This window comes from Sorex araneus, chromosome 3 (assembly GCF_027595985.1).
Source record: "Sorex araneus isolate mSorAra2 chromosome 3, mSorAra2.pri, whole genome shotgun sequence".
Classification (NCBI taxonomy): domain Eukaryota; kingdom Metazoa; phylum Chordata; class Mammalia; order Eulipotyphla; family Soricidae; genus Sorex; species Sorex araneus.
In genome coordinates, this window is record NC_073304.1 from 62643699 (window position 1) to 62668736 (window position 25038).

A 25038-nucleotide genomic window follows, 5' to 3' on the forward strand; every position below is an offset into this window, starting at 1 on the left:
CTAGTATATCAGTGGTGCAGAGCAGGAGATGTCCACTTAATGCTTCCACAGTGAAATACAACAATCTTTACATTTTTTTTTTTTTTTTTTTTTGCTTTTTGGGTCATACCCAGTGATGCACAGAGGTTACTCCTGACTCGTGCACTCAGGAATTACTCCCATCGGTGCTTGGGAGACAGTATGGGATGCCGGGAATTGAACCCGGGTTGGCCTTGTCCAAGACAAACGCCCTACCCACTGTGCTAACGCTCCAGTCCAAATCTTTATGCTTTTTTAAGGAAATATTTTTTGATTAATTTTAGTAAATTAATCATAACAAATAATATGAAATAAATAATTTCAGGCCTGCTACTGGGGCAGGCTTGGGTGGTGGTTGGGAAAAAAGAAAATAATGGTGGTGGGAAGGTATAATGGTGGTGGGATTGGTGTTGGAACATTGAATGTAATAAATCATTATCATTATATAATAAAACAATAAAAGCAAATTAATTTTATATATATTCTTTTAATTGCCTGTTTTCCCACTAACATATAATGGCAGAATGTGTAATGTCCACTGCTGTAGGACCAGCAGCTGAAACAGAACCTGATAGAAAGTGAGTAAACACTTGATCAACTGAACTCTCAAGATGACATCTCAGAAAGGAAACACTCCTTTTCTTTTTTTTTTTAAAGTAATGATGAAAACTGAACCAAGGGCCTCACACATGCAAAGCAAGTGTTAATACTCCTTTTTGAAGAAATGTACAGCTATTGTGATAGCTTTTAGTTCTGATTTGTATAATTTACATATTCCTATTCATTTTGGTTTGGGGGTCACATCCGGTGGTACTCAGGGTTTACTCCTGGCAGGGCTTGGGGAACCATAATTGATGCCGGGAATTGAGCCCAGATCAGCTGTGTGAAAGGCAAGTCTTATACTATCTCTCCCACCTCCAATGTACAAGTTATCAACTTTAGCTGGTAAAAGCCTTATAAAGTTAAGAATTCTTCCCCCTATTTTTCTGATAAAAATCTGATAAAATGGAAAAATATTAACTCTCTAGTTTGGAGTGGAAATAATCATGGCAGTCCTATAATTCAAAGGAACTGGAAATTCAAGTACTCTATTTACTAATACTTTTGTTGTTGTTCTGGGGTTACATCCAGTGATGATCAGGGGCTATTCCTGACTGCACTTTGGTATCACTTCTAGCGGTGCTCAGAGGAATGTATGTGTTACCTGGGATCTGAAGGAGGGTCAGTGGGATGCAAGATGAGTGCCAGACCTTATACTAGCTTTCTAACTCAATATAGATGATTTATACCTCAAAAGGTTTCTTTCAATTAATGTTTAAGGAAAAACAATAAATCAGCCAAAAGAGACCTAATGACAAAAAGACAATTAGTATCAAACCTACCGGATCAACAGTAGGCAAAACATCTTTCTTCTCCAGGCCATCAACTTCATCTTCATCTGTACTATATTCTTCCATTGTTTCACCACTAACAAAGTGGATAACTCTCCTTGGGACTTTTTTCTTTTTTCCTATGACTCCCAGTTCTACATTTTCAAAGCCTCTTTCATTACTCATCTAATGTAATAAAAAAAAAAAATTAGGTCAGTGAGTTTTTATTGTATATTTATATAGCAACTATATATAGTTTAATTAATAAAGCATATATCTGATGGGGCTGGAGCGATAGCATAGCGGGTAGGGCGTTTGCCTTGCACGCGGCCAACCCAGGTTTGAATCCCAGCATCCCATATGGTCCCCTGAGCATCGTCAGGAGTAATTCCTGAGTGTAGAACCAGGAGTAACCCCTGTGCATCGCCGGGTGTGACCCAAAAAGCAAAAAAAAAAAATAATAAAGCATATATCTGCATACTTACCACCAAGGTTAAAAAACATAATGTAATGGCCTTTTTTCCCCCTGCAGCATAAAAAAGCAATTATTATCCTCTCAGGGTACAATATAGGGTGTTCAGAGTGCTATATGGGATGACAGAAATCAAACTCAGGCCGGCCACCTGGAAGGCAAGCTTCTTTACCCACTATACTATCTCTCCAGTCCCCTCCAGCCAGAACTTTATTCCAGGTCTTTCAAACCCAAAGAACAATGTGCTATTGTCTGACATCACTGTCAGCAACTTCAGCTTCTGTATAATGAACTAAGAGCACGAAAACCATGAAAGCATGAGTGTCTATGCTGAAACCTGAAAAACAAAACAAAACCCACTACTCCCTGAGCCTGTCCTAAGAGCATAAAAAGCAGAGTTTAGTAAAGGAAGATAAGCTCATTTATTGTGCCCATCAAATGATCCAATGAAGTCACCAAGTGCGTGTACCCAATCTAATTTCCCATAAAAATCAGACTAGGTTACAGTTGCCTGGCATACTGTTTCCTTCTGAACAATGACTCAGCTTTTCGGATTCCTTTATAGGCCAGGGAAAAGTCAGAGGAGTTGACTGAGATAGACTCTAGTCCTCATTGTAGTTTCTGAATGACTCTATTGTAAAAGCAATAGCTGGCAATAAATAAAGCTTAAACCTGTCAGTCACTTCATCATGCCTCTTTCTCCCCCTTATCTCCAACACACCTTCCTAGCCCAAGTCAGAAAAGTAGCTTCTTACTGCTTCCTCTAGCAATCAAGCATTGGCTAAATGCTTCCTTTTTCTAAGACACAAGCTAAGATGAAGGGGGGATCTTTCATTGGCTGAACCACTATATCTTTTTTAGGCAACATAATTTTTACAAAATTATTGTTCATTTCCTTTCCCTTCCCTTGTTGTTGTTGTTGTTGTGTCTAGAGGTCAACTCTTGGCTGTAATGCTCATCAGGGTTCTGGCTCTTGATAAGGCTCCCACCTTGATTGTGGTATGCTGGATATCACATCAAGGATCACAGATGGCAGAATCACACTTGGCATATTGAGTGATGCCAGGGATTGACCTTACAGTTTTATGATTACAAAGCAGGTGATCTATTATTGAGACACATCCCTGGGGCTTCAAATACTTTAATAAATCAAAATAAAGTCAGAGAGAGTACAAGGCTCCAGAAACTTAATAAATCAAAATAGGGCCAAAGAGATAGTACAACAGGCAAGGCACTTGCCTTACATGCTAACCCAGGATCAATCTCCAGCGCCCAAAACTGCCAGTGATCCCTGAACACAGACCCAAGAGTAAGCCCTGCACACAGTCAGGTGTGGCCCCCAAACAAAATAATAAATAAATCAAAATATTCTGGCTGAGTCTTATGCAACAAATAGAAATATAGCTATTATCTCTGACGTCTGACTATACTTTTTCCAAAAGGTTAAAAATAAATTACAAGAGGCAAGGCTGAAAGCTAAGTTGTCTGGGGCACCCCAGAGGGGAGGGGTCAGTATAGCACCAGTCCAAACAGAGCCTCAGCAGCGAAAACTCCCGTACTCCACAATCACCGCCATGCTCCAGGCTGGATCCCACTGCTCCAGACAAGCCTCATCCAAGAAATTAATCTGCTGAAAAACCCAGGTATGTAGGTTTTTTTTTTTTTTTTTGCTTTTTTTGGGTCACACCCGGGGCAATGCACAGGGGTTACTCTGGTTCTACACTCAGGAATTACTCCTGGCGGTGCTCAGGGGACCATATGGGATGCTGGGATTCGAACCCGGGTCAGCCGCATGCAAGGCAAACACCCTACCCGCTGTGCTATCGCTCCAGCCCCGGTATGTGGGTTTTGAGACTGAAATCTCCAGGCTTTCACGGAGTCAAGATGGCCATCTTCCTATACTTCCAGTGTATGCAGCCCTGGAGTCACACACTCCCCAAAGCCACCACCAGGTTAAACATTTAACTCCAGCTATAATATCCTGTTAAAAATTCTGGACTTCCTGGGGCATGTGGCTGCAAACTCTACAACATTGATAAACCAGTAGTAGTACATCAGAGTGCATGGGATGTAACATAGAAGGCAACCAATCTCAATTAACAAAATATAAACACAGAAGGCTTAACCTGTAATAGCATTTTAGTAATATATTATACAAGGACTTGATGGTTTCAAGGTAAGATGCAACAATCTTCACCAACTTTCTTCTAAGAAGAATTTTTTAATGATTCTCTTAGCAAATTATGGGTCACAAGTAATATTAAATAAATTATTAACGGCCTGTTACGGGGACAGGCTTAAGGGATGGTTGGGATAATTGGAGACAACAGTGGAGGGAAGGTGTAATGGCAATGTGATTGGTGTTGTAAGAAAAAAAGTAACGTTTTCTTTTAAAAGAGGCAAGACTGAGCCTTGAGTCATTATTTTTCACTCCTTGAATAAAGTGTATTACTATAAAGCAACTTTCAATAACATTCTCTATTCATAATATATAATTGACAATTTTAAGTACCCTAGTAATCACGCTTTATTTAAAGATTTTTATTAAAGACTTTAAAAGAATACACCTTAGAAAATACTAATTTTCTGAAGAGTAAAACCTAAGCTTTAGGTTTATAATATTGGGGGGGAGGGCTCTTACTTGGTCATCTTGGGTGGCTACACCCAGCTATGTGTATGGTAGTTATTGCTTATGGTACTGGGAGGGTGAGGGGAGGCAGGGGGCACACAGTACCTGGGCTCAAAACTGGTCTTTTTTTTAATGGGAGGGCCACACTCAGTGATGCACTGGGGATACTCCCAACTTTGCACTGAGGAATTTGTCCTGGTAGTGTTTGTGAGATGCCAGGAATTGAGCCTGGGTCAGCCATATGCAAGGCAAACACCCTATCTGCTGGATTATCTCTCTAGTCCTACAAACCTCGACCTCTTGCATGCCAAAGAAGCATGCAAGATCTCTCTGGCACCTAACACTTAGAATCTTAAGAATGAGAAAATGTTTTCTATAAAGAACTAATAAAAGTATTTTAGACTTTGAGGGTCATAAAATCTCTACTCTTTTACTTGTTTTTGTGATGCAAGGGATTGAACCCAATCCAGTGCTACATCTCCAGCTCATCTGAGCCACATAATCTCTACCACTGAACTCTGCAAAAGCAACCACAAACAATACATAATAAATGGACATGGCTATTTTCCAACAAAATTTCATAAAATCAGGGACTGGCTGGTAGCCCATAGGCTATACTTTATCAACCAATCTTTTGTGTGTGGGAGTATAGGGGTGGGGAATCACTTTTGGAAGAGGCCCTGGGATATGTGGTGCTGAGGATTGGTGTGGGCCACATGCAAAGCAAATGCCTAAACCCCTGGGCCTACAACCAATCATTTTAAGGAACTAGATAGGCAAGAAAAAAAAAACTGAAAAGCAATCTCTGACAAGTGATACTAATGGGGAGGTGAAGGGAGGTACTTTTAGGTAAAACAAGAAATAATAACAAGGCAAAAAAATTCCAAAAACTATAAATGAAAGTTATTTTCTAAATTTTGTCACTGTCTAAATTTTGTAAGCATTTCATTTTTACAAATAAACTTCAAGTAAACTTAAAAGAAGAATAATTTCACTTTCAATTATCCAAATTCCATTTTTTATTAACTCCAAAGATCTTAAAGATAGTTTCTTGGAATGCACCTTTTGTTACATTCCAAAGATCTGAGAAGATAAGTTTCTAGGAATGTATTTTTTTACCCCCTGCAGTGCACTATACTACCAAACCATATCTTCAGCTTTGATAGTTTCTTTTTTTTTGTAAGAATCATCATATTTATACTATCATAATGTTAACATTTATGATTTTGAGGTAGAGATACTGCACCTCACTACAACCAAACTGCCTAAACCCCTCCACACTGTCAATGTTACTTCAAGTCCACCAAAATAGTTTCTTTAACACAAGGAATTAAGGTTCAGTGACAACTTTTTTTTTTTCTTTCGGTTGTTGAGCCACACCAGGCAGTGCTCATTGGTTCCTCCTGGCTCTGCACTCAGGAATTTACTACTGGCAGTGCGCGGGATGCTGAGGGTACAAATTCAGGTTGGCTGCGTGCAACCTGCTATACCTTACCTGCTATACCATCTCTCTGGCCCCCCCAATGAACTTTTTTGTTAAGTTTTTGGGCCATACCCAACAGTGCTCAGTGCTTACTCCTGGCTCTGTACTCAGGGATCACTCCTAGCAGTGTTTGGGGTGCAGGGGATCAAATTTGGGTCAGTTATGTGTAAGACAAGTGCCTTAACCCCTTTAATATCTCTCTAGTCCCTCAATGAACATCTTATTACATTTTATGGTTAACTGGATTGTAAAGCTTCATATCATTTCCTCAAGATCATGGGGGAGAAATGTATTGTGTTTTGCCTTCCCCAACCACTCTGTTAGTAGACGATAAGGCAGAAGGCAGTAGGTACCCTTCACTGCTACATCCTTCAGTTTAGAGCTTACTTTTCGATAGACATGTTAAGCGAATAATACTGAAATTTTAACTCCTTTCATTAACTTGAAGCTGAGATTCTGTCCACAAGCCTAGCAAAGCCACTGGATCAAATGTCATGATAGGTACTAAATGGCCTCCTTTGAGGTCCAATTCTGAACACAGCCTCATCTCTTGTTACCGCTTCCTTCCATGACATTTTGGATTTCTCTGTTCAGACTAACAGTAAAATAGCACAGAGAAGCAGCCTGTATGGGAAATATTTCTTTGTCTTTTTATTTTTAAGTCTTATTTTAACATCAGATAAAAGGTTGATATCTAAGATCTATAAAATACTCATATAACTCAACAACCAAAACTCCAATGACCTCCATCCATAAACAGGGCAAGGAAATAAATAGACACATCCCCAAGTAAGACACACAGATGCCCAACAGGTATATTAAAAAGTGCCCAATAGGCATATTTAAAAATGTCACTCATAATTAGGGAAATGAAAATCAAAAAAAATAATGAGATATCATCTCATCTAAGTGAGAATGGTACATAGTCAAAAGTCTGGAAACAGTGTTGGCAGGATTGTGGTGAGAAAGGAACCCTCATCCACTGTTGGTTGGAAGTGTCTTCTGGTTCAGCCTATGGGCTAAAAAGCAATATGGAGATCTAACCACATGGGGAAAAAAAAAAGGAATAGAGTTACCATATGATCTAGCAATACCACATCTTGGCATCTACCCCCAGAGCAAACAAAAAAAACAGTTCGAAAAGATATATTCACACTTATGTTCACTGCCACACTTTGTACAATAGCTAGGATATGGAAACAATCCACCAAATTACAAATGAATGGATCAAGAAGTCGTAATATATGTATATATATATATATACACATATATATAATATTACGCAGCTCTAAGAAAGAACAAAATCATGCAATTTGCAGCAACATGGACTAAACTACAGTATATGATGCTGAGTGAAGTCAGAAGAAAAGGGATATAGGATGTATCACTCATATGTGGGACTTAAACATGCACAGCAAGGGGCTGGTACAGTGGGTAGGGCATTGCCTTGCATGCTAGGTTCAATCCCCAGCAACCCATAGTCTCTTAAGAACCACTAAAGAGTAATTCCTGAGTGCAGAGTCAGGAGTAACTCTTGAGAATGATTGGGGCCCAAGAACAAAACAAAAGATTATATTTGGGGCCAGAAAGCACAGCAGGTAGGGCACATGCCTTGCACATGGAGAACCTGGGTCTGATCCCTAACATCCCATATGGTGCCCTGAGTATCCTTGGAGTGATAAATGCAGAGCCAGGAGTAGTTGCCAGATGTTGCCAAAACCCAACCAACCAAACAAATAAATCATACACAGCAATGTAGCAACAAAGGTATAAAGACAAGAGGGAGAACTGAGCCACACACTTGAGTTGGAGATTGGGCTGAGGAGAGAGAGGATTCTTGGGAAAGGGAAGGCTTACCAGTAATGGGTGTGGTGCTGGAATTATGTGCACCAGAAACCATTACGAATAGCCCTTTAAACTAAAATATCTCAATTAAAAATTTAAAAATAAATGTAATTTTTAATAATTATTTTGGTTTTGGCCACACCCAATGATGCTCAGGGTGTACTCCTGTCTATGCTCACTTCAAGCATGGCTCAGGACTATATGGGTGGCGGACATAGAAACCGAGTTGGCCACATGCACGGCTATACTATCACTGCTATACTATGACTCTGGCCCCAAATATTATTCTTTTAAACCAAGAATATGAAAATAATATTGCACCACTAAAGCAAAATAGAGCACCTCCTTCAAACAAAATCTAGTAAGTCAACACAAATTTTTACTATTAGATTTAAAACTTAAATGGTGAAAAAAATTTAGTTACAAAAGGAGCACCACGGGTTTAAAAGCATCTTCAGTTCCAAGTATTCCTGTCGATAACAGGTCTCAACTGAAACCACAAAGTGATTTCCCTAATAAATTGGTGCCTCCTGAATTTTTTTCTAGCGGCTTTCCTTAAGTGGAAGAGAGAAAGCAAAAATAAAAAACAGGAAATTTCAAGTCAGAGACCAGAGATAGTACAGGGGTTAAGGCCTATGACTTGCACTGTGGCCAACCGGGGATCAGTCTCAGGCACCACATGGTCCCCCAGCACTGCCTGATGACTCCATGAGCATCACAGGACTATCCAGAGCAGCACTGCAAACCCCTCCACAGTGCACTGAACCTCAGGCCTGGTGGACTGTGAAACTGAGGGACCACTAGCCATCTGGGGAGGTTAAAATTTTTTTTTTAATTTATTTAAGAAATTCCATACGAAGAGTAATCTGGCGAGTTTTTGTTAATACAAAATGCATTTAACTGTAAGAGCTATACTCACATTCTCTGGGAATACACATCTTTCTCTGGGAATCTGCCAGGGATAATGACTGAAAAGGACTGGAGCACAGTCCTTGTGTGGAGCACAGTCCCAGGTTGAATGACCCGGACGCTATGGACTCAGAGCACCACCAGGAAAGCCCCCATCCATGGACGAGCAGGAAAGTCGGCAGCACCGCAGGCTGAGGCTCAAAACCGCCCAGAAAAAAAAATTTTGTTTAACTTAAAAGCTTAACTTGAGGCTGTGGCTGAAATCATACACTTCTGACGTGGTTTGAGTTAAAGCAATTCTGTAGGCTTATTTAACCAAAGATCCTAAACTATCAAATCCTAAATCTACCGTGACCAACACCCATAGGTGGCCTAACGTTCACCTGGAAGTTATTGTACTGCCAACTGAGAGGTATACGGGGAATTCAAAGTCTCTACCCAAAAGGGAATGCAAAATGTTTCATCGGTAACTTTCCTATCAGCCAACTACCTGTTGGATAGCTGTATTTCTTTTAAATAAATGGAGGTGACTAGAACATATCAAAATCCATTTCACCGGCTTCTTTTTGCTTTTAGACGGGCGCGGCCCGCAGTGTATTTCTCAGTGGACGGCGCAGCGCTTGAGCCTCACCGACCTCCGGAGCCGGACGGGGACTCACCCACCGCCCCCAGCTGAGGCTCGGACGGGAACGAAACTGCCTGCAAATGCTTAGCGCACAATCGCCAAGGGCTGGTGCCAAGTCAGGCGCGGGCACGAGGTCTTGGGGAGGGGCTGAAGCCGCGCTCACCTGGCCGCCAGGTGCTCTCAGGAGAGCCTCTCCCGGCCTCCCTTTCGTCCTCCTGCAGGAAAAGCCCTTGCAGGCACCTCGCCCCCAGGGACCCGCAGTGGTAGAGTCGGGGACGCTGGCAGCGCAGGGTGGGGACAGGCAGGGGAGGTGTCGCCCACACGTCGGTGCCTGCGGACAGGTGCCTGGGGACAGGTGCCGGGATTCCCCGATGGGAGCCCCATAAAGGGTCTCGGGGTGGGGGGGGGCGCGGGGGCGGCCGGCTTGGCCGAAAGGGCAGTCGGCAGACCCGGCCGAGAGGGGCAGCCTCGGTCCCGCCGGCCTGGGCGGCCTCACCTACCTGCCGCGCCGGGTCCCGGAGCGCCGCGGCGGCCGCAGCCCCAGACGCGGCCACTCCGTCTCCTCCCTCGGCGCGGCTCCTGCGCTCCGCGTCCATGCTCGTCGCCGCTGCAGGGCTGTTGGCACTGGCGAGATAGAACGTAATGGCCGATAAGCCCACATCCATCCTCCGCCTCCCGCCCAGCCGCGGTCGGGGGCACGGTCGGCGACGAGGAAGAGGCACTCACCACCGGTAGCGCCCGCCCCGCGCAGCGCCGCGCCGCGCCGCGCCCCGCCACGCCACTGAGGGACGGAGCCGGCGGGGCCTGAGAGGCGGTACCAGCCCGAGGGGCGGGGCCTGCCCGCCAGCCGCCCGCGCGCTCGCTCTCTCGCCCGGCGGGAGGCGCCGCTCGCCCAGCGCCCTGCGGGAGAGCTGCGACTCCGAGACGCGCCCGCGCGGGGCGGGGCCTCGGCACTGAGGCTTCCGGTCCCGCCTCCGCCCTGAGCTCGCCGCGGCCGCGGGGCATCGCGAGTGACGTCATGCTCCGGCTGCCCGGTCCGCAGCCTCCAGGCACCCTCCGGGACCTGGGATTCTGCGCTTGTGAAACAGCTGCGGGTTGTGCCTGAACGGCTGCGATAACTTGTTGCTGAAAATACCTCACGCTGTGCGTCTGCCTCACGCTGGCGGTATTCTAGCCTGTGCTTGACGTGGATGCGTCTAGCCAACATAACCTGAAAATGAAGAGCCTCCGACGTGAATTTTGCCAGCTCTGTCTGACTTCATCTGATCCTTAGACGTAGATTAAGATGGGCCTCAGGAAGTGGAAAGGGCAGACTTCCAGTTGAACACTTTTGAGGAATATTTTACATTTCAAGGGGCGTGAGAGCTACCCTGACCCCCGCACTTTTCATTTTTCCCTCAAAGTTCATCCAACTAAGTCATAACTGCAAAGACGAGAGACAGAGAGGGAGGGAGGGAAGGGGAGGGAGAGAACAGGGGTGAATGTGCTTGCTTCGCAGGTGGATGACCTGGGTTCTATCCCTATACCATATATATTATATAGTTTGGGAGCCTCCAAGAAATGATGCCCAGCACTTCTTGGTGTGGCCCAAAACTACTATAAAATTGCAATGATTCGTTTAACAAACTACTTGGGGCGTTTCCAGTATACTATTATTCTAACCTGGGATGTTTCGAATGATTCTCGGTCAAACAGCCTGAAGTTCAACAAAGGAGTCCTTGGGGGTACCGTGTTCTGAGGGCCCTCGAATACTCCATTGGATGTTGTGGGGAACCCACTGGGTCAGACATGCAAGGCCTACGCTTAGCCTTTGGAGTCTTTCAACTGGACACTGGAAGCTTCATTTACTACTTCATATTATATTTTCATGCCAAATTCAGAAATACACGTCCCCAACACGGTGACCTAGTACTGACCTGTTGATTCAACATGATACCACCAGGCCCAATACCTAAAACTTTAATCTTCAGTGCAAAAATCATTAATCCTTACTTTTTATTATCCTGTGCATAACTTTGGGTGTTTTTGCTTGTTCACACCCAGCAACGCTCAGGGGTACTCCTGGCTCTGCACTCAGAAATTACTCCTGGCGGTGCTCAGGGGACCAAATGAAATGCCAGGTCGGCCGCGTGCAAGGCAAACGCCCTACATGCTGTGCTATTGCTCCAGCCCCCTGTGTATAACTTTGATTTTTGTATGCAGGGATCACTCCTGGCAGGCTTAGGGAGACCATATGGTGGGGTGGGGATCAAACGCAGGTTGATTGCGTGCAAAGAAAGAAGTGATTTACCTATTAATCTCCCTGACCACATCTTGCATTTAATTAGAACTCAACACACAACCAAAACCTCCAAAAGCTCAACTGAAAACCATCTGTTTTAAAAAATGGTTGGAATTTTATAATCTACATTCTGGTAATGAAGTTATTTTGTAGCTAAAACGAACATGTTAGTAACATAATTTCATGCTGTCTAATGAAAGGGATCAAGACAGTCCAAAATGGCAAGAACTGCTAATTGAGAAGAAAAATAGTTAACGGCTTCATAGTTGACTTTCACAAAGAAGTCTTTTGTACATTCATTGTATGTAATCAAAATCCTTTTTCAAAAACTTGAAGCAAGTGTTTTTATGGATTGAAACTAAGAAAGATGTAAGGGCATGGGACCAGAGAGATAATACAGTGGTTAGGTAGGGTGTTTGTCTTGGACACAGCAGGCCCAGGTTCAGGCTCAGAACCCATATGGTCCTCTGCAGTGATGTCTGAGCACAGAGCCAGGAGTAAGTCCTGAGCACAGCAAGGTGTGGCCCAAAAAAACAAAAACCAAAAAACCTAAAAGAAAGTAAGGAAAGAAAGCTGTGAGGGGAGAGAAAAGAGGAAATATGTGTTCAAGGAGAACACAGGCTTTTCTGGAGTGGAAAGAGCAAGCAGAGACACGGAGACAATCAAGTCTTCAAGAGAGAACAGGGCCTTGAATAGCAAGCCTGAAAATCCCTTTTTACTGGTCAGAAGGATAATGGCCATTTAAAATTTGTGGTTATTATAAATGCATGATCTTATTTTCCAAATTGACAAATACAATTTTACAACTTTCACTGCTGAAACAGAACTTTCAGTTTATAAATTTTTAGTTTACTAAATTTTCACAATGCAAGTCATTCCACGTTAAAGTAAATATTTCTAGGAATAATTAATGCTAACACAATAAAAATATCAAAAGCAGTTTGTTACAAATAATTCACATAACACAAAAGCACAGAAATTCTAATGGATTTATTTGGGCTTACTTGTATTGTCATTATTTCCTGTCATAGCTCACCTATAGTGGGAATCTGAGAAACATGCCAAATCTTTCATTCTTATGTCACTCGAACAAAAAATAAATTCAGGATAATTTACTTGAAATTCTAAAGCTTTACAAGCTTAGTCACTCTTTCATTCTAAAGAATAAAAATGTGGAGGGCCAGACAGTATAGCATGTAGGGCACTGGCCTTGCCAGGCTGGATTCCCCGAAACACATATGGTCATCCAGCACCTTACATATAGAGCCAGGAGTAAGCCTTGAGCAAAGTTGGGTGTGACCCCCCCAAACAAAACAAATGAACAGAATAAAAATGTGGGGTCAAGGATAGTACAGGGATAAGGTGTTTGCCTAACACATTCCAAACTGTTCAATCCATGGCACCATATAAAGACCCCCAAGCACCAATAGGAGTGATCCCCAAACACAATTCTGGGAATACTCAGCACCACCGGGTGTGGCTCAAAAACCAAAATAGAAAAAAATAGTTTTCTGTTCAGAAAACTATGACAGAACATTTCTAAACCAAAAAATAGTGTGATATGTGAAAATATACATATGGAAATTAAAGTTTTAAAGTTTAGTTAACAAGAGATATCCACTAAGCTTTATAGTTCTATATACAAGAAACCAATGAAAGTAAACACTATTTTTTTATTAAAATGTGGTCAAAATTTTTTTCGTTGGTTTTTGGGCCACACCTGGCAATGCTTAGGGCTTCTTCCTGGCTCTGTATTCATGGATCAGTCCTGGCAGTGGTTAGTGGGCAATATGGGATGCCAGGGATCAAACTTGGGTAGTCATGTTCAAGGCAAACGCCTTACCCACCGTACTATGGCTCCAGCCCCAAAATTTGGTCAGAATTTTTTTTATGTGACATTAGTCATCAAACATTATCTTCTTTGTATTCTGTATATCCTAAAGTTATACTTGTCAAACTTGATAACAAAAAATAAGAACTCAGGTATAATAAAGATTACAGAGATGCCTTTTCTCCCAGGACAGGTAATCCAGGTTTTTTTTTATTAACAAAGAAAATTACAAAAAAATCAAAGGGACACACATAACTGAAGGGTTGCATAACCCCAGTATCCCATTTCAAAAGGAGTGCCAAGCAACAGGAAAGCAATTTGTACAATTCTTGTGCCAGAAATGAAAACTCTGATACCATTATTTTCCCAATATCAGAAAGTATTGGCGCAGGAGTTGGAGCAATAGTACAATGGGTAGAGCATTTGCCTTGCACCCTGCTGACCCAGCTTCAATCCAGGACACCATACAATGTACCCACCCCATCCTGCCCTCAGTTAGCCAGGAGTGATTCCTGAGCTTAGGGTCAGAAGTAAGCCCTGAGCACAGGCAGGTTCTGATCAAGAAAGCAAACGTACAGGTTCATTAATAAGAAATGTCCCAAAAAACCTCTTTTCACATGGTTATTCAATAAAAAATAAATAACTTTTGGGTAATCAGGGAGAAAATTTCCACCATTCTAATATAAAATCATTAAAAACAAGCAAACATTCCTAAATTTTAGACAGGTATACATTAAATGTTCTCCTCACTTGATGCAAATATGGTGTGTTTTCTAGGAGAAAAAACGTTAGTGTAAGTTGCTTAGGAAAAATAACCCACAATAAAAGGCCATTACTCCATTCTACTTACCATAAAATACAGTCCTTTATGTAGTATTAATGGAGGAGCCGCAGACCCCAAGTAGAAGGTTTTCTTAGTGAGTGGCACATGTGAATTATCCCTTTTTTAAGCAGGTACTGCAATGGACTTTCAGATTATTTTCCCACTTAGGATTCAACTAGCACTGAGAATGCACTGTTTTAGGCTAATGAAAAAGCCCTTTAAGCCTAGAGAAGCTGAAAGATGCTCTTCAAATGATTTTAAATGAAGAGGAAGTAAAATGAGAAAACTGAAAATAGTACATGTAGGTCAAAATCACTTTTGTACCATAATATTAGCAAAGCAATGGGGCTGGAGTGATAGCACAGCGGGTAGGGCGTTTGCCTTGCATGCGGCCGACCCGAGTTCGAATCCCAGCATCCCATATGGTCCCCTGAGCACCGCCAGGAGTGATTCCTGAGTGCAAGAGCCAGGAGTGACCCCTGTGCATCGCCGGGTGTGACCCAAAAAGCAAAAAAAAAAAAAATATTAGCAAAGCAAGCGTATCATAATCACCAGTTTATACTTTGTATTTTCAGTTTAAAAGCATCTTCTCCAAATTTCCATAATAAAACAATGATAAATCAATAAAAAAGAAAAAATGTTTCTGAAAATTACCTAACACTCAAAATGCCCATATTACCCAGATGTCAGCAGAGAAGAGTAAGATTAGCTAACTATTCAACACTGAGCACAAAATGTAAAAAAACCCCTCATAACTAAATTCTCTATGTCATTAACTGATCTAGGACTAAAATTTAAACTAATTCCCCAACATCTAAATTTATATTCCCATAACTAATGGCCAAAAGCAAAGAGCATATTAAGCTCAGCTTTATTACAATAAAAGCTTAATTTTTTGAACTCTGTTGCTGAAACTTAATTTTGAAGGTGACTTTCTCACCCAATGAAAGCCAATAAAGAAAACCATTTAGATTTGAGGCGAGGATAACTCTAGTGTTAAATATAACTTATTTGGCTCTACTAATAATTACTAGGTTTTAAAGAAGATCAAAGCTTACTTTAGTTGTTAATGCTCTACATCGGGTTTGTTTTTAAATTTTATGATTTTTTTCCCAAGGGGCTCACACATCCAGCGTTACTCAGGGAACAATATACAAGGATCAAACCCAGGTTGGCTGCAGTGCAAGGTACCTGTAATGAAGTACTTCCTGTACTATCTCTCCGGCCTGTTACAGTTTTTATTAGAGCTCATTCAAATTCTTTGGCTGGTTTCTATATTCAAATAGAAGACTTAGTTCAACCCTCCCAGCACGAAATATGGTCCCCTAAGCATCACCAAGAATAAACAGAATAGGATTAGTCACTGAACACCTGACAGTGTGGTCCCCAAATAACAAAAATACTTGATCTACTGCATATACAAGTATCCAGTTGAAATTCCTTCATATTTCTGAAACACCTTTTTTCATTTTTATGGAAATACTTGTTTTTATATAAGAAATTAATATATTTTATGTTAATTTTAGGTCCCTGTATTTTACTGAAATTAGGTATTGCCATTCTATTTTACCTACATTAATAGTTCTAAAAATATTTCCTAGTCTTGTTACCTTCTATGTACAGCAGTTACTGATAATATTACATTTCTTTTTAGTTAGGTGACACTTCTTTGTTTTTGTGCCACAACTGGTGGTGTTTTTGTGCCACAGAGCCAGGGCTTACTCCTGGCTCTGTGTTCAGGGATCACTTTGGCTGGATTGGGGAAGTATATGGGATGCCAAGAATCAATCCCACGTTGGCTGCATGCAAGATAAGTACCCCACCCACTGTACTATATATAGGTCCAGCCGAATTTAAGTTCCATTATTCACGATCACTAATAGGGCAAATTAGAAAGACTTCTCATTATAATATGCTGTATTTATCTAATCAATACAGTGATTTATGTAACATATTAGTCTCTTTTACATGATGAAAAATAAATATTTTACATAAAATTGCAATAAATTTTCCACGTGTTCATGTACATCTTACATTTTATATGCCAACAAATATAATTCTCCCAGGAGATCACTGATATTCATCATATTGAATTGTTCATTTGGGACATTTGCCTTGCACATGGCCAATCTGAGCTCGATCTCTGGCATCCCAAATGGTACCCTGAGCACCACCAGATAATGCCTGAGTGCAGAGCCAGAAGTAACCCGAGTACCACAAGGTGTGCCCAAATGAAGCAAAAAAAAGAAAGAAAGTTCATTTGTCCTACCAGCTATACTATTGCTCCAGCCTCAGATGAATGATAGTGTCCTTTTTTGGTTTTATTTTGTTTTGGAGCCACACCCAGCAATGCGCAGGGATTTATCTTGGCTCTGCACTCAGGGATCACTCCTCACAGGTTCAGGGGACCATATAGGGTGCCAGGGACTGAACCCAGGCAGGTCTCGTGCAAGGCAAACACTTTCCCCACAGTACTATCGCTCCAGCCACTATTTTTAATATAAAATAGTGACAGCCCTGGTATTTGCAATTACTTTCTCATTAGGAGGTATGTACATTAGCTACTATTATCAAAGTGTTTTCATTTCTTCAGTTTTCAGATGTAAGAACAATAAAATTGGCTTTAAAAAAACACTGCCATTAATGGTTCAAAAATATGAAATAAAAATGCAACTTACGTAAGAAAAGCTTTTATAAATTTGGAGGAACCACAAATAGCAGTTGAGGCCTATTCCCAGCTCTGTGATTGGGACTTGCTCCCAAGTGTTCAGGGAACATTCAGAGCTAGGGATAAACCCAGACTTCCTCCATTCTGCATCAAGCATGCTGAGATATCTTTCTGACCCCTAGAAGTAGTTTTGATGAAATACAGCTGTTGGTTTTTCTGTCTGCTTTTAAATGTTATACATGGATCATTTAAAATCAAAAAGAAAATTAACACCCCCTTAACTTATAACAATTTTAAAATTTATTTTACAGCACTTTTTATTGAGACATCATGTAACTACTGACCGAACTGTTTACAAATGTAATTCTTGGCCTTTGAGACAATTAAAAACTTTTAAGTACTAAAATTTTACATCATGATTTAATTTAAGAAGTGGTATGATGGTGAAAACAAAAGAAAATCTAAAGCAAAATTATAATGATTTCCACAAAAAACCATATTTTCCTCCCTTATATCAAAGAGATGTAGGGAAGAAAGAAAGGAAAAAGAAATGAGAAGACAAGAAGAAAAAGGATAAGGGAAAGAGGCAAGAAAAATACTTTTTTTCCCCCCGTTTGCAAAAAGAAGGGAAACTTTGAGGTCTCGGCAAATAATGTAATCAACTAAGTCAGTTTATATTAAGGCATCTTCTTTTACATATTATTGAATCCCATCATGCCTTTCATATTGCCAGCAGCACCCTGTTGAAACTGCCTCATCATTGACTGAAGTCCTGCCATACCACCTAGAGTGAGAGTAGAATAAAATAAAATTATGAAGTATATTTGAAACATTTAGTTTTTTGCCTAAACACTTCTATTAAAATACACTATGTGTAATTGAAATTTGGTTCTGTCTCAGCCTATTAATTAAAAATCTGCAGTGCCAACTTTATTGTAGAACAAATAATCACCTTGAAAGTTGTTAAGTGAGATAATACATGAAAAGATCTTACAATAATTCCTTTCATACAGTAGTGTCAATAAATTTAAACAAAATCAGTTTTTCTGGGAAGTCCAAAGTAGTCTTATAATGAAGATTTGGGAGGGGAAGAAGATTATTTCATAGAAATTCGAGATGGGAATGCATCATTTATTAAACAACTACTATTATCCCAGAACTAAACACTTTTGTTGTTGTTGTTGTTTGCTTTTTGGGTCACACCTGGCAATGCACAGGGGTGACTCCTGATTCTGCACTTAGGAATTACTCCTGGCAGCGCTCAGGGAACCTGATAGGATGCTGGGAACCGAACCTGGGTCGGCCGCCTGCAAGGCAAATGCCCTACCCACTGTGCTATCGCTCCAGCCCCCAGAACTAAATGCTTTAATAAATAACAGAGCTTATGTGATTATCAAAATTTCCTAAATTTTAGGAAAAAATGAAATTTAGAAAAGTTACAAAACTTTTCCTCCAAAGACAAGTAAAAGAGAGTGAGTAAAACCTTACATTTAATCTAATCCTATTATAAATATTCAACTTGGAATTCAAATAACCTTTTCCCTTAAAGTACTTTTTTTTTTTTCTGGGACTTTTGGACTGTACCTCCTGACACTGCACAGGGTTTACTCTGGGCTCAACATTCAGGGATTAATCAGGACTGTATGAGGTACTGGGGATTACACCCAGGTCAAATGCATACAAGACAAATGTTTTACTATTATTACTCCAGCCCCTAGAGCACTTATCTTTTGAAGACATTTTCATAATACTAAAACAGAAGGCTTACTAAAACTCAACCACTTCAGATTAAACTATATTATCAGCAAGTGGCAGCAAATTTTATATTTACCCATGTGATGAAGAACTCTTGGATCCATCATTTTTGCCATTTGTTGATTCAATTTTGCCATTTGTGACTGACTCACATTCTTAGACATGTCACCACCTGAAAAACAGAAAGTTTTGAATCAATATAAAATGGACTATAAATTAGCTATCTCAAGACGTTTAAAGAAGTGAATCAACTTTAACAAAATTATTTTAAATTTTTGGGCCATCCCCAGCAATGCTCAGGGCTTATTTCTGTCTCTGCTCAGGACTCACTCCTGGCCAGGCTCAAGGTACAATATGGGGTTCTGGGGATAGAACTCAGCAGCTGCATACAAGAAAAGCAAGTGTCTTACCCACTGTACTCTCTCTCCAGCCCATAAAACAAAAAAAATTATATCACCTTTAATCTTATCACTAACATGATTATTTCTTTTTTTTTGTCTGTTTTTTTTGGGCCACACTCTGCAATGCTAAAGGCATAGCTCTGTACTCAGGCATAGCTCCTGGACATGCTCAACAAAACCTTTTATGTTGCTGGGGATTAAACCCAGGAAAACTGTGTGCAAGACAAACACGCTATCCACTGTAATATCATTCTGGCCCCTGGGACATGTTCCATTCTAATCTACCTCAATTAAATCACATTTATGAAAAAAATGAGTGAAAATCTGTATTAAGAGATCTTTAAAGGATTTTAAATGAAGGAATTTTTGTCAAAACTTAGTTATACCTGTGAATGAGCCACAATAGACATAACTATATTACTGTTATCATCAATAGTAAGATATGAAATTGTTTAATAGAAGGATGGGAAAATGTTCAATGTTTACAAATAATGGATTAAACAGAAACAGAAGTCTACTGATAAATGAGTATAAAAAATGAGTTTGAATGAACTTGAAAGATTTGTGCATATCTAAGCTATTAAAGAATAAGGGAAAAAAATTAAAACCATTGATCAACGAGTTCCCACATTTTTAGTCTCAAGAGTTTAAAACAGCAGGGAGTTTAAAAAGAGACACAGGGAGCCAGGAATGTAGCTCAGCAGTAGAACACTTGCCTAGCAATGTGAGGCCAAAATTCATCCCCAGCAACACAAAAAAATAATAATAAACAAAATGAAAGAGAGACACTCTGGAGCAAAACAATTAAGAGCTTCCTTAGAGAACAGTTGCTGGGCTATAAAGAACAGGAAACAAGACAGCACCAATGCAACAAAATAATCAGAGCTGCTTCAACAAAATTATCTTTTTCAAAAGACCATTAACTCAGAAGTTATTTCTGAAAATTAAGATTAAAGATGTTCCAGGGGGTCAGAGAAACAGTAAAGTGGGTAGGGTGTTTGTTTGTCTATACACGACCAACCCAGGTTTGATCCCCAGTATCCCAGATAGTCCCCCACCAACTACCACCAGAGTAATTCTTGAGCACAGAGCCAGGAGTAGCCCCTAAGAATCACTGGGTGTGGTCCCCAAACCAAAAAAAATTTTAAAATTCTCAAAATAGTAAAAACAAATCTGTTCTGCCCTTATTTTATGACAAAGGTAGACAATCTGAATAAATTATATATATTTTGGTTTGGTTTGGTGTTGGGGTCCCACCCAGCAGTGCTCGTGGCTTACTCCTGGCTCACTGGACAGGGATCACTCCTGGTAGGGCTTGGATGATCATACACAGTACAGGGGATCGAACCTAGGCTTGGCTGTATATTAGACATGTGCCTTACCTGCTATACTATCTCTCCAGCCCCTTAAAAACATTTTTATAAAACTAACCAATCTGTCTATCATAGAGATAATACAGAGGGGTTAGGGAGTTTGCCATATATGTGGTCAACCCTGGCATGATCCCTGATACCACTCGGTAGCCCAAGCACAGAGCTAGTAGTCCCTGAATACCACTAAAGTGTGACCCAAAATCCCAGGCCCATACCCACACCCCAAGAGCAAAGATACAATGAATCTGTGGGGGAAAAAAATAATAAAGATGATGTAATTCCCTCTACTGGTCCTCTTGGGAACTCATTTGAGCAACATTTATTAAATGATGAACTCCATTTAAGAGCTCTTTAAAATTTAGGGGCGAGGCAGTATGAGATGCAGGTAAGGTGCTGCCTTGCAAGCAGCTGATCCAGGATTGATCCCTTATACTATGTATGGTCCCTGAAGTCAATGCAGAGCCAAGAGTAAGTCCTGAGCACTACCACATGTGGCCCCAAAGCCAAAAAATAAAATAAGTATCACTGTCATCCCGTTGCTCATCGATGTGGTCGAGCGGGCACCAGTAACGTCTCCATTGTGAGACAGTTGTTTAAAATTTAGAAGCATCTTTTCTTTTGGCTTTTGGGTCATAGTCAGCAGTGCTCAGGATATACTCCTGACTCTACACTCAGGAATCCCTCCTGGCAGGATTTGGTGGAACATATGGAGTGCCAGGAGTTGAATACGGGTGGGCGATGAGTAAGGAAAATACCCTACTGCTGTACTACTGCTCCAGCTCCTTTAAGAAACTTTTAAATGAGGGGCTGGAGTGATAGCACAGTGGGTAGGGCGTTTGCCTTGCACACGGCCAACCCGGGTTCAATTCCCAGCATCCCATATGGTCCCCCGAGCACCGCCAGGAGTAATTCCTGAGTGCATGAGCCAGGAGTAACCCCTGTGCATCATTGGGTGTGACCCAAAAAGCAAAAAAAAAAAAAAAAAAAACTTTTAAATGAGACTAAGATAATTGATTAATTCTGGAAAAATAAAAAATAATAAATTGAAAAATAAGTTCCAAGAAGGATAAAAAAAAAAATAAAGCCTAGGAATGATAATGTAGCTCACTGAAAAAACTCACATACCCAAAAGTAAACTGAATGGGGTATTTAAATTTTTTTCTTGTAATTTCATGTATGAATGAATGAATGTATATATAATTTCATATATGGGCTGGAGTGATAGCACAGCGGGTAGGGCGTTTGCCTTGCACGAAGCCAACCGGATTGATTCCTCCACCCCTCTTGGAGAGCCTGGCAAGCAACAGAGGGTATCCTGCCTGCACGGCAGAGCCTGGCAAGCTACCTGTGGAGTATTCGATATGCCAAAAAACAATAACAAGTCTCACAACAGAGACATTACTGGTGCCCGCTCGAGCAAACCGATTAACAATGGGACGACAGTGCTACAGTGCTAATTTGATATATTTTCTAAATTTTCCTTAATATAAATTATAACTTCATAAAATAATATCATTAAAGCATTTTTAACATTAGTGTTTATTCTGAAAATGTACTTCACACATCATATTTGTATCCTGGAAATGCTTAAATAGAAAAGGAAATTTGGCAGTATATTTTCCAATAGTGGCAGTATTTTCTGGCTTTAATTTTTAGATTCTCAACGTTTTTCTCTTCATTAACTAGTGGTGAGTGCTTTACTTCTTTCTTACCTTTGAAAAGTCCTTTGATACCTCCCATCTTCTTTACCATCTGTGCAAATTTGGTATATTGTGTCAAAAGTTCTTGAACATCTCTTGTAGACACACCTGAACCTCTTGCTACCCTCTGGATTCTTCCTGGTTGCTTACTAAACACCTTAGCACCATCAGTACTGTCGAGTTCTGTGAAAAGGAATCAATAACTCTCACTTATATATTGTTTCATTAATTATCAAAGCAGTTATGTGCAAATATCTTACATACTGAGAAACAAATATGTTACTAGAATAAATGATATCATTTGCAATGTTTGTGCCTGATTTTTAAAAATTAAACATGGAATACTTCAAAAGAGTAACACATGCTATCAAAATAACAAAATAAACACACATGTACGCGTACTACATTTTAAATAAAATAGAACATTCTGAAAATGTTTTAAACCTATGTCCACCTCCAACTGATGGGCTGGAGTGATAGCCCGGCAGGTAAGGTGTTCGCCTTGCATGCGGCTGACCCGGGTTCCATTCTTCCGCCCCTCTCGAAGAGCCCAGCAAACTACCGAGAGTATCTCGCCCACAGGGCAGAGCCTGGCAAGCTACCCATGGTGTATTAGATATGCAAAAACAGTAACAAGTCTCACAATGGAGACTTACTAGTGCCCACTCGCTCGAGCAAATCAATGAGCAACAAGATGACAGTGACTATGACAGTGACAGTCCACTCCCAACTAATACCACAGACACAGCCTGGGGGGTGATGGGAGGGAACCTCGGGACACTGGTTCTAGGTAATGATGGGTGCTGGAATACTGTATAACTGAAAACTAATCACAAACAGCTTTGTAAGGGTCTACCTCACAGTGATTCAATACAAAAAGTTGAAAATGAAAAAGAATGAAAGTACTCATCTTAGGTCTATGCTAAATATAAACCTTTAAAATCAGAGGCTCATACTTTGTTCTATTACCCCCTTTTCAGAGGAAAAAAAAATCACTCATTGTCCCCTGAAAATATATCTGCCTTAAGCATAAGCAAACAAAAAGAATGTGTCCCCCCAATTGCACCTAAGGTTACTACCACCTCCGCTGAAATGAGTCTCATGTGTGCACGGACAGACACGCGCACACACACACACACACACACACACCACCACCACCACCACCACCACCACCACCACCACCACCACCACCCCCCCCACCGGCTCTAACACCCTACTCTGGAAAACTTTATTGTTTTTATTTTTGAGTCACATTTAACTGTACTCAGGACTTACTCTTGGCTCTGTGCTCAAGAATCAGACTGTGTGAGGCTCAGAGGGAATTATGTGGAGATCAAACCCAGACTGAGTGCATGCAACAAAACTGCATAATTGCAGGGGTCATATGGGATGCCTACGATTGAATCCAGGTCAGCAGTGTGCAAGGCAAGCATTCTACTCGCTATACTATATCTCTAGCTCCGGAAACACTGCATAAGTGATAAACTTAGGCATACAAGGAAGCAGAAAATGGTAGGTTTAATCTATATAATAATCAACAGGAAAGTGGTTATATTTATTTATTTATTTATTTATTTATTTATTTATTTTGCTTTTGGGGTCACACCTGGCGATGCACAGGAATCGCTCCTGGCGGTGCTCAGGGAACGATATGGGATGCTGGGGATCGAACCCGGGTCGGCCGCTTGCAAGGCAAACACCCTACCAGCTGTGCTATTACTCCAGCCCACCGAAAGTGGTTATATTTATTATAACCAAGTAAAAACAAAATTTATGTTTCATAACCAAGCAATTAGTGCTAGTACTATTCAAATTTGTTCTGTAAGATAAAGATTAATTTCCATGACAAATGAGTAAACCCCACTAAGTGTTTTTTGGTAACTCTTAGGATATGAAGAATTTCTTCTAGCTTTAGTTGTACATAATCTCAGTTATGAGATGGAAATTAGTCAAAACTTCTATTATATCTGTATTCTCGCAACAATATCCCCAAAGAAGTGGTCCTCTAGTCTCGGTCTTAATATCCCCAGAAGAGATCATCCACTATCTAATAAACAACTCAAGCCACTTCATTATACCTGTAATTATGAAAAATCTCCTACTTTTGGGGGGAGTAGGGTACCCCATAATTGCTTGAGGCTACTCTGGGCTCAGTGCTTCAGGTCACTCCAATTGCTTGCCACATACAAAGCAGGTGTTCAACCTGTTAAACTATCACTTTGGCACCACAAATATTTTCATATTATTAAATGACACTTGCTGCCTGGCACTTCTTCCTATTTCATTAATGTGAACAGCCAAGCCCCCCTCAAAATAAACCATTCAATTATTTGAAAGTCACCCATGTCCCTGGTGACAAAGATGTGACTCTTTTGACTATTCCCCTGATTTCCTTAATACACATTCTAGTCTGCCTATGCCATCTTTTATGCATACCATTTCAAAGTGAACTGAAAATCCAGGCCGATTTAATACATGAGCAAGTTATTTCATAATAAACTTAGTTAAAAATCCTAATCTGGACTCGAGCAATAGTACAGTGGGTTGCACGTGGCCAATCAGGGTTCAATATCCAGCACCCAATACGGTCCCCTCCAATCCTGCTAAGAGTGATCTCTGAGCACAGAGCAAGAAGTAAGGTTTGAGCACCACTGGGTGTGACCCCAAAACCAAAGGAAAACATAAAAACAAAAAACAAACCCTCAAAATCTCAATCCATTTTATAAATGCACCTCCTCTTAAGCTAATTAAGCAATGCAGATAGGGCATAATTTAAAAGAGATAGTCAGGAAAGAGTCCATATGGGTGTTTCTCTTGAACTGTCCTGAAGAAAAAGCAAGAGATAAGCAGAAAAA

At 40.7% G+C, this 25038-nt stretch overlaps 1 protein-coding gene across 5 annotated transcripts in view; it reads right to left on the reverse strand.

Moving 5' to 3' along the window:
• The window catches only part of SRP54 (signal recognition particle 54), a 74931-nt gene that overhangs the window by 12990 nt on the left and 36903 nt on the right, over positions 1-25038 (reverse strand). For 2 of the 5 annotated variants that reach the window (XM_055129884.1, XM_004612117.2), the window contains 3 exons: positions 22196-22366; positions 18786-18881; positions 12608-17738 (listed from right to left, as the gene is read on the reverse strand). In XM_055129884.1, the coding sequence (XP_054985859.1) occupies positions 17647-17738; positions 18786-18881; positions 22196-22366 (359 nt within the window). In that variant the 3' untranslated portion in view covers positions 12608-17646. Of the gene's footprint in view, positions 1-1400; positions 1575-9851; positions 10275-12607; positions 17739-18785; positions 18882-22195; positions 22367-25038 lie in introns of those variants that run through there. The other 3 variants (XM_055129886.1, XM_055129887.1, XM_055129885.1) reach the window with 3 other exon arrangements.